Source organism: Solanum stenotomum, chromosome 3 (assembly GCF_019186545.1).
Source record: "Solanum stenotomum isolate F172 chromosome 3, ASM1918654v1, whole genome shotgun sequence".
NCBI lineage: Eukaryota > Viridiplantae > Streptophyta > Magnoliopsida > Solanales > Solanaceae > Solanum > Solanum stenotomum.
This window is the reverse complement of record NC_064284.1, coordinates 9,144,127-9,162,730: the sequence shown is the minus strand read 5'-3', so window position 1 is coordinate 9,162,730 and position 18,604 is coordinate 9,144,127. Positions and strand designations below refer to the sequence as shown.

The 18,604-nt window shown below is 33.8% G+C and overlaps 4 protein-coding genes and 2 non-coding genes across 6 annotated transcripts; 4 read left to right on the top strand and 2 right to left on the bottom strand.

Annotated features, from left to right (window-relative positions):
• Positions 1-258: 258 nt before the first annotated feature.
• On the top strand, positions 259-1,963 carry LOC125860170 (transcription factor MYB35-like). Its single transcript, XM_049540069.1, has 3 exons — positions 259-394; positions 817-937; positions 1,092-1,963. The coding sequence occupies exons 1-3, from the start codon at positions 259-261 to the stop codon at positions 1,876-1,878; spliced, it is 1,044 nt and encodes a 347-aa protein (XP_049396026.1). The 3' UTR covers positions 1,879-1,963.
• A 1,875-nt stretch (positions 1,964-3,838) lies between these two features.
• LOC125859345 (uncharacterized) lies at positions 3,839-5,123 on the top strand. The gene is made up of 2 exons (XM_049539073.1): positions 3,839-4,619; positions 4,711-5,123. Exons 1-2 carry the CDS (start codon positions 3,960-3,962, stop codon positions 4,870-4,872), a joined length of 822 nt encoding a protein of 273 aa, XP_049395030.1. The 5' UTR covers positions 3,839-3,959; the 3' UTR covers positions 4,873-5,123.
• Positions 5,124-7,192: 2,069 nt separating this feature from the next.
• TRNAS-GCU (transfer RNA serine (anticodon GCU)) lies at positions 7,193-7,274 on the top strand. The gene has a single exon. It is a non-coding gene; the product is annotated as a tRNA-Ser (tRNA).
• Positions 7,275-12,325: 5,051 nt separating this feature from the next.
• LOC125860714 (transcription factor BHLH089-like) lies at positions 12,326-16,028 on the top strand. Its single transcript, XM_049540724.1, has 6 exons — positions 12,326-12,963; positions 13,375-13,572; positions 13,655-13,720; positions 13,918-13,986; positions 14,076-14,147; positions 15,659-16,028. Exons 1-6 carry the CDS (start codon positions 12,613-12,615, stop codon positions 15,785-15,787), a joined length of 885 nt encoding a protein of 294 aa, XP_049396681.1. The 5' UTR covers positions 12,326-12,612; the 3' UTR covers positions 15,788-16,028.
• Positions 16,029-16,900: 872 nt separating this feature from the next.
• Positions 16,901-16,980, bottom strand: TRNAL-UAG (transfer RNA leucine (anticodon UAG)). The gene has a single exon. It is a non-coding gene; the product is annotated as a tRNA-Leu (tRNA).
• Positions 16,981-17,051: 71 nt separating this feature from the next.
• LOC125859397 (germin-like protein subfamily T member 2) lies at positions 17,052-17,946 on the bottom strand. Its single transcript, XM_049539140.1, has one exon. The coding sequence runs from the start codon at positions 17,944-17,946 to the stop codon at positions 17,284-17,286; it is 663 nt and encodes a 220-aa protein (XP_049395097.1). The 3' UTR covers positions 17,052-17,283.
• Between the last annotated feature and the right edge of the window lie 658 nt (positions 17,947-18,604).

Here is an 18,604-nt window from a genome sequence, read left to right as displayed (position 1 = left end):
AACGCTCTTTGAAACTTGTATATTTTTTGAGCTTTGTTTAATAACTCATCTAAAAACTGTTTGACGGAAAATACATTCCATCAAGCAAAATAGTTAAATGGAAAGTGATCTCATGCTTTTCTTGCCTTCTTTTAGGGCATCCATAAGAAGGTTCAAAACTTGTTATTAATTCTTATCTCTTCTTCAACATTCTATTCTTTCATTTTCCCTTCATCTATATATTGTTTTCACTACTATAAATATAAACTTTATTTATAGATGGGGAGACCTCCTTGTTGTAATGATAAGGTACATAATAGAAAATGTAATTGGACAGAAGATGATGCTAACACATCTACATTTGTCTCAATCAAACATGGAATTGGTAATTGGGCAACCATGTCTAAGAAATCAGGTACAAATCACTCCTCCTAGTTTTTCTTTTATAGTAGAAAAATCCCTCAAAGTCGATCTGTAGGTGGGCGACCATGAGTTGTTGTGTCCTAATATGGTCTTGTATAATCTTTACATGATGATCTAACATTGGGGATTGAGTTATGCTCGCAATCCATTTTTAACATATTATTAAAGTAGGACCCATCAATGCTTTTGTGTTTCCCAATGTTGGCTATGATGTTATGTTATCCACGCTTCAGTTGTCCTGAACATGCTACATTGGTTGAGGGTATATGGTGTTGTTTTTTTCCATTTGATTATGGGCGATTTTGATCGCCCCATGAGTTAACTTTGAGTTAGTTAGGCATAAGATTCATTTCATTAACAATTTGCCGAGTACTAAATTTCAAGATTTTTGTAAATGAGTGCATTTTTTAACAGGATATGGGAGGAGTCAGAAGCAGAGATGGAACAATCGTCTTAAGCCTGATCTTAAACAGGACAGCTTTACACCTCAAGAAGAGGAACTGATCATTAAGCTTCATGCCACTATAGGAAGCAGGTGTGTACGCTCTGAATACTTCGAGCCTATTCATCTTAGCTAATTAAAACTAGTTGATAAGCATCGCGTTGAAGTAATGAAACAATTTTTTTTTGAAGGTGTATTGACAAATATTGCGTTTAGCTTATAGTTTGACACTTACAAAATATTGTAGGTGGTCTATAATAGCACAACAACTAGCTGGGAGAACAGATAATGATGTGAAGAACTTGTGGAACACTAAGCTGAAAAAAAAGCTATCTGCAATGGGGATTGATCCTGTTACTCACAAGCCTTTCTCACAAATTCTCACAGACTATGGTAACATTGGTGGCTTTCCGAAAGCCAGAACGCGTTTCGTGTCTCTTAACAGAGAGCTAAAAGGTGCATTTATGTCTAGACCAGAACAACTTCAACATTCTTTACAAAATTTCCAAAATTTTAACAGCCTTTGTGTGAAGCTGCCAAAAACAGAAGCTTCAGAAGCATGTTTCTTTAGCAACAATCAAGATTCCAGCAATATTAATCAGCCTCCTGTTGATCTGTTTTCGGAGTTACAAGCCATAAAATTTGTAACAGAGGCCTCAAATTACAATTCCCCAAAGGCAGTTTTCTCCCATCATCCAATTCCTATAACTGATTGCTCTACGTCTTCACCTTTGTCATCTTCGTCTTCATCATCTGCATCTCATTCATTAGCTGAAAATCAAGTAAACTGGTGTGACTACCTTCTCGACGATGCATTTCTTCCATCAAATTTCAAAGATCAAGAGGACAAATTAACCATAGAAGAAAAGTTAGTGTGTGGTGGAGCTCAGGATGGATCAAACAACGTGCCATCAACGAAGGATTTTGAAACCTCGTTATCTACAAAGGGCACATCATTTGTCGAAGCCATGCTAGAATGTGAAAATGAAATGTTCATGAACTTCCCTTGCCTCTCTGAGGATCCCTTTTACTAGTGGCAATGCCACTAATTGATGGCCAAGAATTAGACTTAGCTTTGTTTTATGTCTCCAATAGCTACGTTAATGCAATTTCTCTATTTGATATATTCCAATTTGGGAGTTGGGACTGGTCCAAACTGTTGCAGTGATACATTGTTGAATTGTGCTTGCCTAACAAGTGAACAAGAAAAGCATCTAAGTTTTTGTGTCATCTAATGAGTTTTTAGTAGATACAACCTCCTTTTAGTTTAACTTGTTACTTTTCGCTTCTCGAACACCATCATAAAAAGAAACAGCATTTGTTTCCGCTGCATTCTGTTTTTAAACTCTCCTGTCACATTGATTGCTAGACAAACAAGAGGTCACATCTACGTAAGTTTTGGTAGGCAGAGTTATCCGGTGTCCTATTGAATACTACAGAGTACACCCGCACCATGGCTTAATTTTTGAATCTAGAAATGTGTTTATAACATCTCGAAATTTGTTATTTGTTCAAGATGTGCTGAGAAACAATTCTCCAATTCAAACGGATGTTGGGCTTATGGATTTTAATCTTACTCTACTTGTGGGACACAAAAAGTAAAATTTTGAAATTTGTCAACAACAGTGTGTGAGTATGCTCTTGTGCAATGTATGGGCAACCCATGCTGCTGTCTTATTCTTACAAGAGTTGTTGCTGCACCTCCTATCCCTTTCATTCCATCCTCACCTAACGTGGTATTTTTGTTTGCACATTCTGCTTGAGAACATAAGACTGGAGGAGTAATAAAAAACGTTACATGAAGTCGTTTAAACATTCTGCTATGAGGTCATCTCGTGTTCAAATCCCTATAAAAACAAAAACACTAGGTGATACATTCCATTTTGCTTTAGTCTTTGGTGGATAAAGGTTAGCTAATACCAATTGTTGGTGGTGATGCTGAGAGGTCAGAGGTTCAGATATCCTGTGGAATTTGTTTAGGGATACGAAAACTAACATGGAAACCACAAGTGATTCAAAATTGATTGAAAAAATTGGTCCATTGATGGTATGTAGGTGACATTCAATATACTTTATTTGTCCCTAATTACTTGTCCACCTTTTATTTTATAGTTTGTCTCTAATTACTTGTTCATTTTGACAAATAAAAAAAGAACAAAATAATTTTATCTATTATACCCTCAATTAACTACTTTGAAAAAAATATAATTTCTTGAAAATCTTAAATTTTTAATTCATCAACTTCATAATTAATAGAAATAAAATAATAAAATCACTATATCAATAATGATTTTTTTAATAGGTGGAGTATGACGGTAACAAAGCAAAAGAAAAGCAACTCACCTATATTCAAAATTTGCCAACTAGTGTTAGGTAGTTAGGCTGTGTTGACCAGAACAGACCACTCACGTTTTGTTGCTTTCTAGGATTGATGCAACGAATACATGATTTTGATGGATCATTAAATATGACACACCCAACATTAAGGTTTGAACTGTAAATGCCATCTAAATGACGGTTGCTCCGAGCAATCAGAGTAGGTTCATTTTAGAAATTTTATAATTCATTTCATGTATCTTAAATTTAAAATTATAAAATTCAGTAAAAATAGGTCAAATAAATTAAAATGGAGAATATTTTTTTTTTTGTTAAAAAAATAACTATTAATATAGTGACCAATCAACCTATGTTTCATCACTTTTTATTTTTGCAAAAATAATAATTTAGTTCTGCCAAAAGAAATAGCGATCAACATAGATTGTGGTGCTGATATAACATCCTTAACCAGAGATGTTAGCTCTAGTAATGAAGAAAATTTTATTAGAAATGTCACCTAAAATAGACACCGCATAATAAATAATAGTCCAACTAGGGAAGTCAACAATGTGCCTTATTTTTCTCCGCAAGCGGCGCACTTAACTTAAAAGGGGGGAGGGGGAAACAGATCTATAGCTCAACTATCACAGGTCCCAATCCAGTGAACACTTGCCCCCCACCCCTTCATATCTAGCACATTCTCCAATACAATAAATTACACTATTTCTCTCCCATTTTCACTCTTTCCTCTTCCATTTCTAGTTATCCCCAAAATTAGACCTTAGCTGCAGCTCCTGCAATGGATCCCACTCTCAAAAAGCAACCTAAACCTACTCCTTTCTCCGCCACCACAAACTCCAAACCCCACTCCCCACCAGATCCCACCCCCACTATCCAAAACATCTCTTCGCACTTCTCCAAGCTTTATGCAAATCACAAAATCCTCAAATCTGGCCATAGACATCCTCCTCCTGTTGACACTCATTTACAGGCTAAAACTCTGGCTGCTGCTTCCTCTGCTTTTGATTCTTCATGCTCTGCTTTGACCAAGTCAAAAAGCCAACATGGGAGGAGATATGTGCAGAAGGATGTTGATAAAGCTATTGTCTTGCAAGAAAAAGGTGAAATCAAGAAAATACCCAATAAGGAGAAGGAGTTGAAGAAAGAGGTGGATGTGAAAAGGGCATTAGCTCTGTTATCCAAGGACCAAGATAGTGAGCAGTTGAAGGGGTTTCAACAAAGGCCATCTTTTTCCTTGTCTTTGAATGGTGGAGGCAGGAGGAAATCATCCTGTTGCTCACAGACTGAGTTAGCTGATTTCTTTTCTTGTAGTGGTGTGAAAGTTGTGTCTGTTGATATGCCACCCTTTATGCAGATTCATGCTGTGGATTTTGCTAGAAAAGCTCATGATAGCTTGGAAAAGTTCTCCTCTAAATCACTTGGATTTTCCCTAAAAAAGGTAAACACTTTAATGATTGTGCAATCTTTGGTGATTATGAGATTTGAGCTTTTCATTACTTTGTTTAAAATGTGTTTTTCTTGATTTTTAGGAGTTTGATGGGGTCTATGGACCAGCATGGCACTGTATAGTAGGGACCAGTTTTGGCTCTTTTGTCACACATTCAGTAGGTGGTTTCATATATTTCTCCATGGATCACAAGCTATATGTACTCCTTTTCAAGACTACTGTACAAAAAGCAGAATCAAATTGAAATCTTGAGGTGAAATGTAATTCCTTGTAGCATAGGAAAATTTTTGGGAAAAAAAGCTTGCTATCTCTACTACCTTTGTAGTTTTGTACATCAGCTTTGATTAAAAAAAAGAAGAGCAATGGTAGTTCTATAGTCCCTTTAACTGTGCCCTCTCTAAAGAGGGAGTGTAGTGTAATTTGATCATTGGCATATTTGAGTAACAAATTGTATACTGTAACATTTCGTCCTCTGGCTCAGAAAGTAGATAAAATTATTTAATGGTGGTGTCCATGATGGAATGATTGACAGTACTAGTAAATGGACCATCAATGGAAGTTAAGACGATAACTCTCTAGTTTTACCATACTGCAGAAAGATTTGGGTGTCTGAGTAGATGAACTGACTTTACTAACTTTAATTTTCATATCTTGTTAGTTCTGAAAAAGTTACTGAAAAGTTTCCACTTACCAATGAATGTGTTGGTACCCTTTGCGTGTTCAAAGCCCCAATTGATTCTTGATGTACAGGAATCCAAAGCCAAAGGGAAAGAAATGATTTTTTACAGGGGAGGGGTTGATCAGTTCCATTTACTACTGTGTTCCCTGTTACTTGTAAGATAGAAATTGGAATCATACATGTGAAATTCAAATTTCCTTTAGCTCATCCAAGTTGTGCATACTGGCTGATCTTCTTCTTGCATCAGCTGTATAAAAAAAATTATGTTGGACTGTCAGTGTATATCTATCATAGTTAGTAAGTAAGTCGTTTCCTAAATCCAAAATGGGCAAGTTGTTTTTTCGGTCAAGCGATAGGATTGTTATCTCACCAATCTCGGGATAACTTGTTCCCCAATCAAATAAGTTCTTGTACTTTTGAAAAAACATCAGCAACTCCAACTTATCTAGTTAACTAAAGGTTTCACTAGTACCAATTTTTCCAACAGAGTATTGTAAGCGTTAAAGTTATCTTGATAGCTTGGTCTTAACCTTATGTAGGAAATGTTAAATTGAATACTAATGATAGTGTCAAGATACAAATTGGAAATGTTTTTTGAAAGAATTTTTTGGTAAATGACCAAAGAAAATGGATATTAGAATATTCAAGTAAATAAAACTTGTCTCAAAGCTTACCATAACATTAAGCAAGAACTCAAACTACCAAAGGCAATGGGCAAATAGACTATCTATTAGCAATCAAAGTTTACACACACGAGGACATATTGAATCAGCTTCTTAGGGCAATAGTTGAAGATTGCAAATACTTGTTGAAAGCCATCAAGACGGATATCATATACAGCTGGAGAGAGGCAAACAAATGTACGAACTTTTTGGCAAATATGTTAAATTAGGTCTTAGGCTTAACTCACACCCCAAAAGCTAGCTCAAAGGGAGGAGGATTGCCCAAGCCGTATAAGGAGTCCACCCATTTCATTAATCACCGATATGGACTTTTGTCATTCTTTAACAAAATAAAAATCATAAATATGTTTGTAAGCAATGACGCCGATTAAAGAAATAAAGTTTTTGCTCTTGGATTATCTAAGCAATGTAGCTTATGAAAGATGTTAGCACTTTTATTTAGTCTTTTCCAATGCACCAAAATACTCTCTCTGTCCCTAATTACTTGTCCACTTTTCCTTTTATAGTTGTCCCTAATTACTTGTTCATTTTGACATTTTATAGTTGTCTCTAATTACTTGTTCATTTTGACAAATCAAGAAAGAACAATTTTTTTTATATATTATACCCTCAATTAATTACTTTGAAAAGGTAGAACTTTTTGAAAATCTTAAATTTTTAATTCATTCACTTCATAATTAATAGGGGTAAAATAGTAAACTCACTATGTCAATAATTATTTTCTTAATAGGTGTGTCAATTAAAAAGTAGACAAGTAATTAGGGACAGAGGGAGTAAGAAAAAAGAAAGATTGGAACAACCTTTGTCATAATCACTTGTGACAAAATTAAATATGTCTGAAATAGATGTATGAACAAAGCGTCGCTTTGGCCGAGTGGTTAAGGCGTGTGCCTGCTANCTTGTTCATTTTGACAAATCAAGAAAGAACAATTTTTTTTATATATTATACCCTCAATTAATTACTTTGAAAAGGTAGAACTTTTTGAAAATCTTAAATTTTTAATTCATTCACTTCATAATTTATAGGGGTAAAATGGTAAACTCACTATGTCAATAATTATTTTCTTAATAGGTGTGTCAATTCAAAAGTAGACAAGTAATTAGGTTCAAAGGGAGTAAGAAAAAAGAAAGATTAGAACAACCTTTGCCATAATCACTTGTGACAAAATAAAATATGTCTGAAATAGATGAATGAACAAAGCGTCGCTTTGGCCGAGTGGTTAAGGCGTGTGCCTGCTAAGTACATGGGGTTTCCCCGCGAGAGTTCGAATCTCTCAGGCGACGAATATTTTTTTTAATTATTTTTTTATGGCCTATCAAGAAATAGCCTTTCTACACACCAAGCAATAGCTAAATCGTTGTCTTTTTCTCAAATAAACAAGTAATTTTCTCACTCATTTTTCAATTAATATTAGGTTTCTGAAAACAATTTATGGAAAATTGATAATAATGTTAAGAAACTTGATAATGATTTGATAAAAAGTTAGTATGAAAATTAATACTAATGATTTTATAGCTGAATGTTGGTTGGAACAATTGTATGTGTACAATATGTATACCCTGGATTGCTATGTATAATACAATTATAAATAACCATTTTATTTTTAAAAAAAAACTTTTTTCTCTAATCAAACATCACAAAATAACTTAATAATTTCCAGCAGACGACCAATCCTACAATAAGAATAAAAATGGGCTAAATTTGAAATGAGAAAGGGATATGGTTTTCAGCTTTAACCGTTTTGTAGAACAGCAAATTCAATGTCATTGAAAGATGTTTATAATTCTTTGGGTTAATGGTAATTTAAAACATGCATTTTTATTGGCGGAGCCATAATTTTTCTAAGTGATTCAAAATATAGAAAAGTAATTGCAGGAAAAAGTGGAGAGAATTTAACACTTACTATACATATACATGTAAAAAATAATTTGATAGTGTTGGCTTTAAACCAACCACATTGACCCGGGTTACGAAAAACATAAGAGGTACTCTTTCCGTTCACTTTTACTTGTCACTTATTCCTAAAATAAATTTTCATTTTTACTTGTTACTTTTGACATACATCAAGAAAAGACAATTATTATTTTTTCATATTTTACTCTTAGCATTAAATACTTCTATTCTCCAAATCATTTTCCAAGAGTTAATATTGAACATCAATTAATCACGATAGTGTGGTAAATACCTATATCAATAATTGTTTTTTGGGTGTATCAAGTCAAATAGTGACAAGTAAAAATGAGCAGAGAGTAATATTTTTTTTACCTATTTAAAAAGTTATTTTGGCAAATGATGAGCGTAGGGAAAAAAATGACTTAGAAATAATAATAATTAGGTAATATAGAAATAAATAAGGTAATATAGAAATAAATAAAGGCCCGCAAAGACATGGTTGAGTGGTTGAGAGGTGAGTTTGTGGGAGATCTGAATTCAACTTTTGTCTGGCGTCTGCTACTCAATCATGAGCTTGTCGCATGAGACTTATCTAATACGATTTACATTTTCTATGTGATTTGTGAGCTATTGCACAGTGAGTAGATCAATGCTCACCTCAAGAACAAAGATTGTAAATTTCTCGAGGGTTCCAAAGAAAATAAATAGAGGAAGTAAAAAAAGGGATCTCATAGCTAGACATGAAAATTTGATTTTTTTTGCTTAGAAATTAGACCTTATAAATTATTATTAATTAATTCTAAGAATGAATACTTGAATGAAGCACAAGGTATTGTGGTGGAATAAATAGGATCTTATATATGTATTATGTAGTGGATATATATATATATATATATATGAAATAAACGAGCACCGAAAGGAGCATAAAATCGAGAATGTCAATCCCAAGCAACTAAATTTTTATTTTTGCTAATTTTCTCGATAAAACATAATCATAATAAAAATATAATTCAAATATTGATTTGATCGCTTCTTCATCGTTAATCCACGTTCACATCGGACCTCACTTTGCAACGAGGGAAGGTCAGCATCAAGATTAAAAAAAATTGAGGTTTTAAACTTTTTTTGAAGGTCAGCAAAGTGACTTATGTCTTGCTTAATTTAGAAACTAGTACGTAATTAAAATGCGTGTCCAATTCAGCTTGAAAACCTTTAGAATTGTGATTTAAAAAAATGTTACTTTATCATGCACTAATAATTGTACCTCATTTTCAGCAAGAGAAGTTCGATTTTGAAAATTAAAGAATATTGAGTAAAATAAGAAATAATATTCTTTTCGTCAATTTTAACTTGTCCAATATTGATTTTACAGTTGACACATTTGAGGATCAATAAATATAATAATAATTTTATCATATCTATAGTTAACTAATAAGAGTAATTTAGAAACTTGAATTAACTCTTTATTTTTAGTTAAGTGGAGAAGTAAAAGTGGACGAGTAGAGGTGGAGCCAGTATTAAGAGTTTGAGGGTTTTAAATTTCCTTCATAACTGTAAATTAATTTTGTTAGGATTTTACAAATTAATATACATATATATTTAATTAATTTTCTAGTACAAATATAGAGTCTACGGAAAAGTTACTGGGTACGTCAGAATGTACGAACCACCACCTAGCTCCACCTCTGTGGATGAGTAAGTAATAATTTACCCGTGACTACATTTGACTGTCATTAAGTTGATGCCAGTGCCACCAAATTATTAACGTACCATTTATGGAAATTAAAAAGAGTCATATGATGAACATACGAATTAGCCCATCCATATATATAATATATACAGCCAATGAAACTTCGACATTTCACAAAAATAAAAAGCATATTGGAAAGATGAACAAATCAATTCCCATCGATCAAAGTTTTGTTCCACGATTTTATAATGTTCCATATTCCAATCTTGATGTAACAGTGGTTAAAAAAATGAACGTACGAAAAGAATATTATATTATAAACACATTAAAAATATACTCTAATAATAAGATGAATTTTAGCATATGTGTCACTTTCGAATTGGGTGAAGGACCATAAGCTGATGACATGATGATATAAATAGTTACAAATAAGCCGTAAAAAATCACTATACCAAATCCTTTGGTTTAGAGCACATTTTAAATACCCCAAGAGAAAAGTAGTACAAAGGAATTTGGGAAGGAGTAAGTCACTTTCATGCATGACGACCCAAACATACCGCGTTCGGAATGGATGATATTCCTCCATTCTTATTCAAAGATAAGGAACACTTTGATGCCCTTAATAGATCCTATATTATAATATGGATATATTGGACTAGACGTAGATTCAGAATTTTGAAGTTTATGATATCTGCAAGGACTTCAAGTTAATATATACTATAATAATAATTGTGCCCATGATCAAATATTTACTTGCAACGTCCAAGCAAAACTATTGAATTTACAAAAATTCATAATCGATCCTATGAGTTGGACCAACTATGAATACTAAACACCAGATAATTATATCGAAAAGGAAAAAACCTACTTGAAAATTGGGAATTGTCATATATATATATATATATATTAAAATGTAGAGAAGGAAGTATCAAAGTCACATGTAAGTAATACTATGTTAAGTAAAGTTCAAAGTGAACTTTCGAGTGAGTTGTTTTTTGCTTGACTTTGAAGTGTGTGGGTAAGCAAGAAAAATTAGGCAAAAGAGAGAAACAGAATTCTACTTACATACTTAAAAGAGGGAGGTTAGGCCAATTTGATGAATCATGAAAGCTTCTTGCAACTCTAATTGCCAAGACAAATTAGGGTTTTGTATTAATCATACATATGTGGCCCCAAACTAATCCATCTATTTAATACCAAACTATATGATTGATTTTTCACGCATATTTATCATTAATTATCCAAACCTATTAAGACTACTTGGTGTTTGTTTTTGTTAGCTAACACATGCACTTTAGTGACGCTATATTCTTTTATTTGAGGAAAAGGTAGGCATGTGGTCGCTCGTCAAATATAATTATAACAAATTTATAAATTCTGATCGTCTCTAATTAGAGATAAAAAATTACAATATAATTGTAAACACTTCTATTAGGATGAGTGAGGGTAAGGAAAAAGGAGGACAAATTTACTATTTGTATTGATATAATAAATATTTACATAAATCGTTAATTTATTGATTTGGTTAGACTTTTATTTAATTTACTTTTAATGTTTTCAAATCAAATATAACCGATTTTTATAACTTGAATGACCTTTCTATTCATCATCGTTATCTTTTCAACTAGAATTTTTCATGATATAGTACTAAACTTGAATAAACTTGTGTGGAAATTCTTTAGATATACGGAAAATAAAATTTATGGTTTAAATTAAACTTGAATAAACTAGAATTTGTTAGGCTTTGTGTTGTACTTACTTTTTCTTTCCTATTTTGGAGTTTCAAAATTCAAACCAAACCAGCAAATTCTATGGGATGCCATCCTGGCCTAAGTTTTAATAATTGTGTTTACTTTCTCCTTTCTACTAACAAATTATTGGTGTGTCTCTTGCCTTGATCCTATTAATTAAATTACATAAGAAAGACATTAAAAAAATACACAAGTTAAACTAATGATTTGGAGAAGTACGAATTTCTTGAATTCTTTATATGATCCGAATAATTTTCATGTTTTGAATCATTGATTAATTTAACATGTTATCAAAGTCATATATCCATTTTATTAGTGTAGTTTAAATGTAATAAGCTTCATTTTATGAAATTTACAATTCATATAAAACAATTTATTAAAAATTAAAAAAAATATTTATCACTCAATCGTTAATATAATTATCTCAGTGAAATACTCTGAGGGAACAAAGTTGAATTTAATATAGTAATATACGGAGCATGCACATCTGTAAATCACGACGCCATTATTATATTACTGCTTAATCTGCGATTTGTAAGGCGTGTGATCCCAAAAATAATCCAGATTAATAATACGTTGATCCCCACGCGCCCATTATTAATCACTCTAATCTCCTTAATCCTAAACTTAAAAAATACTCCGCGAAAATCACGTGTCTCCCTATAAATGCGAGTACACAACACAGCATAAACCAGCGATTTGTTTTCATTTCTCATCTCGACAAAACCTTTTAGATCCTCCCACAATACCTCCCCACTCTCTGTTTTTTTTTTATTTATTTATTTATAACTTAATTTAAAATTTCTTCGTCTTAATTTATTTGATTTCAAACACGAACATAAGAGAAATAATTCATAAATGTTTCGTCTTAATTTATTTAATTTAATTTGATTTGATTTCAACACGAATCATAAATGCTTGTGTGAAAGTGAAGTTAAATTTTTTGCTAAATATTAAAAAGAGTGAGTGATATTAATTGCGAGAGGGAGTACTAAAGTGCGCCTGGGGTTACAGTGCGCATCCTAATCTTCATCTTCTTCCCTCTCTACCTCACATCACAGTAGTCTCTGTCTCTCTCTCTATATGGCTCTCACTTTCACTTTCACTCTCACTCTATAATAATAAATAAACCCAAACATTTTCAAACCATACTCACTTTACACTTCTCTATTCCCTCCATAATCACTTAGTTTTTTTTTTTTTTCCATTTCACTCATTTAGTGTTAAATAAAATTCACACTAATCCTTCTTATTTATGGTTTGTATATAATTGTCAATTGTTCAAAAATGGATCCACCTATTATTAACGAAGGTTCATTCTCGTCGGCGAATCCTTCTTCTTACACCTTGGCTGAGATTTGGCCGTTTGCCGCAACGGCAAATGGTGGAGGAAACGGTGAACTTGGTGGAGGAGGACTGGGACTCAGAATGAGTAGCTTTACGGGTTTATTAGAAGCGGCTGCGAACTCCATTAATGAATCTACTCTGACGGAGCAGAGTGGAAGAAGCGGCGGAGGCGGAGGAGCTGCTGCTGGTGGTGGTGGTAGTGGTGGAGGTAATGTTGGTGTAAGGAAGAGGGATATGAATTCGGAGGATGATTTTTCTAAGTTTGTCTCTACTAGTGATGCTAATGGTTTGGTAATTATACTACTAACTTTTTTTTTATTCCTTAAGTGGATAGATTACTGTTGATTTGACGTTGGAAGTTGTTGAATTAGTATCACGTTGCGACCTAATCATTTAAAATTTATCGTTGAATTGAGCTACTTTTACATGTTAATTATGTAATTTGTTCTCTTGCTTGTTGTGTATAAACCCGATTCATTCATCCTAATTGGTGTCGATGTCAAATCAAACATGTACTAACTAAATCCTGGAGGTGTAAGTTCATGATGTATGTGCTAATTTGTGAACAATTTTTATTCGGATCAACTTTAGATTTCATAACTCTACTTCTAAGTCTTCAGCTGACGAATTCTTATCTTGATACAGTTTTCAGATTTACTGAAGCAACTTATTGATATTCATATTAATTTGAATTATGTTCAGGATGGTTCAGTGGCCAAACGTTTGAAAGCATCCCAATCTAAAGAAGAAAATGGTGCTTCAAAGGTAGAAGCAGAATCAAGTTCCCATACGGCTAACAAGGGGACTGAACAAAGTAGTAAACCTGAGCCACCTAAGGATTACATCCACGTAAGGGCAAGAAGGGGTCAAGCTACTGATAGCCACAGTCTAGCAGAGAGGGTAACGTCTTCTCCGAACTTCACTAACTTTTAATGGTGCAAATATTTCTTGACAGTGGCTGAGCAGAATCTTAATTTGTCAGGCCAGGAGAGAAAAGATCAGCGAGAGGATGAAAATTCTGCAAGATTTGGTTCCTGGATGTAATAAGGTCAGTAATCTTTTTGAAGTTATACTATTGTCTGCCTTGAGCTTATGGCTAGTGGTGGATATTATAGAAGGGTGACATTTTTAATTTATCTACAGAGAGGAACCCCATCAATATTTTGTGTTCTGTGTTAAGATTGAATGCATGTTTCATGTACAATTTGCATTTTCTGCTAGATTTAGTTTGCAACTTTCTTACAGGTTATCGGAAAAGCACTTGTTCTTGACGAAATAATAAATTATATCCAGTCACTACAGCGTCAAGTTGAGGTAGTTCCTCATCTTCCCTGTATTAAAGTTGTCCTTTTTATCAACTCAAATCATAACCTCATCCGCTCTGCTTTGCTTGAACTTTCCAGTTCTTGTCCATGAAGCTTGAAGCAGTCAATTCAAGGATGAACCACCCTATAGAAACCTATCCTTCAAAAGATGTAAGTTATTTGGTGTTTTTTATGATATTTTTTCCTTATCTAAGAAACCTGGTAGATGGAATCTGATTTATGTTGATCTAAAACACAGTATGTTCCAGCCTTCAAATTTCGGAGTTGATTATTGATTGAAAGATAAAAATTTGCTGGAGGTTCTTTTATCTGATTTTTTGTTTAATTTAGATATTGCAGAGTAGTTAGGGGAGATTGAGATGATAAATAGCAGAACCAAAACTTTTGACAGTGGTAGATGTGTTTCGCTGTGCTCTTTTGTATATCATATTTGTTCCTTGCTGCAGTTGAAAATCTCTATCACCCAAAGACTGGACCTAGAAGTTTAAGAAGTTTCAAGCACCATGATTATGAGAAATTATGTGATAGTGTTTCTCAAAAAGAAATAATTAAAAAAAGAGAAATTATGTGAAAGTCAAATAAAAAGTTATTGAATTAGTTGATATTGTTATCTTCCTTAAGCATCTGAAGAGTGCTTGACCTCTATGCAACCATCGAGAAATATGATGCGCTCTCTCTGGTCCATGTGTGGGAAACAAGGAAAGATTGTGCTCTCTTTTGATATGGACCTTTTTCATGTACCAATTTGCTATTAAACTGGTCCTATTCAGCTATCTTGAGGTTGTGTCAACAGGAAGATTCCTGCATTAGTGTCTGGAGCATTCTACGTCCAATTACATTTCTAAGGAAGCTTGTAGTTTAGATTAAGGTTCATCCGATACAAAGTTCCACTTCTTTGTTGATTGGATAACAGCTGAGATTTTTCTCTGGATTGCATATGGTATCTGTTGGCATAGTTGAATTTCTGATAAATGTGCCTCGACCACTTTTTCTTGTGCTTTTTTCCATGTGTCTTTTTGGGGCGGGGGGAATCGGTCTTGAAGTTCATCACCATTTACAATTCTTTTATTACCCAATCCTGCATTCAGAGTGATGATGTTTACGGATAAGTATTGAAAGTGAAGTATTAGCTTTTTGCAGCATTGCTAGATCTGCACTTTACCATGTGAAATTAAATGATGTAGTAATATTTAGGACAGATGTAGACATTTTCCAATAGGCTTCCATGCCATCTGGCTCCACAATAAAGTCTATGACGTACTTACTACTCTACTTCTTTTGCCCCACTTTCCAATTCCCAACTACTCTATTCCTCTCAATCTTTTGTTTTGTTATGTATGATTTTATTACTCCATTTTGAAATTGACTACATGATTTACTCCTCAACCACGATCTGCTATACTTGTGTGACCTTATGCGCACCATCTTGAACTACATAACAAAACCAACTGAACTTGTACTTAATGTTTTCATTCATGCATCAACACTAGACTCTATTTATCTTGACTGTATTTTCATTATCAAGTAAATCTCTAAAATACACTCATATTCCTTGCAACGCAATCTAGTGCTTGATTCTTTTCATGTTTTGGTAAGTATAATTTGGGTGGAAAGCTTCTCACCATTTTATTGATTTCGTGGGTCCTCTACTTCTCTTTCAGCTAGCACCATCAGCTTTTGATACCACTGGAATGATTTTCGGCACTCAAGCACCGAGGGAATATGCTCAAGGGGCACAATCCGAGTGGCTCCATATGCAGGTTGGCAACAGCTTTGACAGAGCAACATGACAGATACCCTAATGAATTGGAACATAGACTATTCAGAAACATTAGCCTCCCACAATTCATCATGATGTCTTTTAGAGAACCTTGGTATTGGATCCAGCAGCAGTAGAAGCATTCTTAAATGTGTAATCATAATCATTTCCAGTAGAATTGTCTGTATTATCGTTGTATGATCAATGTCGTCTAACTCAAGTGTACTTGTAATATGTTTGTATTGATATAAGAAATAGGCTAAGCAAACTTTCTCAGAATATAATCTTGATCAAATAACAGAAATTTCTAATTTCCATATTAGTCTTGAACTTTGAAGCCGGTAAGTAGTTGTATTTGTAAAGATTGCGCGATAAATCGGAGAAAGAAAAGCAGAGGTTTGGCAGGCAGCAGAACACGATTCTTCAACTTTATTTATAGCAGTGGGCCTGTAGTAGCCAAACTACTACCCAGTTAGAGAGATCTATAACTCAATGGGTCTACAACACTTTTAGCTTCACTAGGAAATGTTTCAGTCAGTTTAGCAATTAATAATGGGATTCAGGTATTAGTCTATTCTGATTCTATCGTCCTTTTTTTTTAAATTTTATTTGCTCTAGGCTCTACGTAATGTGCAAGTGTTAAGGCATTTGCATCGTCTCCGAGATGAGTTGATGATTCATATACTCGTCTCCAACTTGTTTGGTAGTTGTTGTTGCTTTGTTACGAATGGATTATGGAGAACTCTAAAAGTTGATCAAACTTAATGGAACACAATTGCACAAACAAACCATTTCTACCTGAAATTCAAAGTAAAAAAGACTACACATCTATGTTACAATATTGTAGTCCTTGTAGCATAAAGACTCAATTGCATGTTAAGTAACATTATAACAATTGTTATGAGAGAGACTAAAACCTAACTGATTTATTTTTTTCAAAAAGTACATCTTTTTTTTTAAAAGAAGTTGTTCAGACAAACTTTTTGGACAAAATAAGTGTTGTTATGGAGTAATAAAAGTTGTTTTTCAGAAGCTTTTCTTGAACACAATTTTAGAAGCTAAAATATATGTTTTAATTTTATTGGTGAAACACAAATGGCTAAGTATTTATTTAAAAATAAAAATAAAAAAAAATAGGAAAAACTGACAGCTGTGGGATTTGAACCCACGCCCTTTCGGACCAGAGCCTAAATCTGGCGCCTTAGACCACTCGGCCAAACTGTCACATGTTCAAATATTCTCTATTAAACTAAATTAAACAATGAACAACCCATAATATATATCTTCACCAACATGACTCTTATTTGATGAGCAACTGCAAAGAACAGAATGATCTGAGTAACCAAATCAACACGTCCATATGAAAAATCAAGAATTGTTGTTGCTTCTTCTGTATTATTGGTTATTACACAATACACACCTGGATAATCTATGTACCAGATGAAAATTTAGACAAATACACAAGTAGACCTAAGAACACAAATTTATGTTTTAGGCTTTTATTTTCCATTCTGTTTTATTCAATTGTTAATAGTTTATGGCACCAAGTTTTGCTTTGATACCATCAATAACACTTGCATCAATTTTGAAGGCTTTAGTCAACACCTCATCAGGAATTGGTGGCTTTGAAGTAAATAGTGTAGTTGGTAGAACCACTGCTCCTGGCAAATGACTGTTAAAAGCTGTGATTGTCATTGCCTTCTCCTTTCCAACATTCATTTGGAAATGCACTAGTCCTCGGGGTATCACGAACATTTCCCCTGCAGTCAATACTTTGGAATATAACACGTTCTTCGTTGTTAGGAATCCAACGTAGAGTTTCCCTTTAATGACTACTCCGGACTCAGTTGCACGAGGGTGTGAATGAGGTGGATTTAGCCCTCCTGGGGCAAAGTCAACTCGATTCATCGAGAGACCTAGTGTGTTTAACCCTGGGAAAGCAAGAACATTTCCCACGGTTGCACTGAATCCAAATGCATTTTCAGTGTTTCCCTCTATGGTTAGGCCATCAAAGAAGAAGTCATCTGAAGTAACTTGGGAAGCAGGCTTGCAAGGAAAGCCGTTAAGAGATGTTGATGTATCGTTCAGAATTCCCACGCAGAAATCCTGCAGGGGATCAGGATCAGCAGAATGAGAAGGAAATGGTAAGACTATCAGCATAACCAACAAGAACATCACGCGAATAGCCATGGAATGATCAAACTTGAAATTTAAAGAATAGTGTACGACATTGTACTAATGGGCTATTTATTACTCAAGCCAGCCTTGGTGACATTTCATCAGCAAGAAAGCAATATGCTAAAATCATGTCATATATACATAAAGAAAAGAATTTTAGATTGCCTTTTGACAATAGAAAAGTGCAATGTCTCAACTTCAGGAAATAGTCAATCAACTTGTTAGTAAATTTAACTTGGAGATTACGACCTCTGTGAATTATTGTACTACCATTTGTCAAAGCTATGATTCGTTCAACTCATTCTAATCAGGTAGTTATTCATCCTAGCCCTTCCTATGGTACAACATGCCCGTAGAGACTTCAGTCAAGACTCTGTTATGGTCAGGGGGACTCGTATCGTAAGAGGGTCAAGTGAAACCTACAGGTCAAGAGAAGGACTGACAGACTTATAGGCTGACATGCTTCTGAATATGGAGTACACCACACATATAACACCTTAAGTGAATACCGCATCGAACTGTGAGAGAATGATGAAGAATTATACAAGGGCGTAGCCCAAAAGACAAACTCATTAAGTTTGTTAGGACAAAACTGACAATACATGTCATGTGTTTGGATTGTAATAGGTCATGAAAAAAAAAGGGAAAATATTGAAAAATACTCCATCAA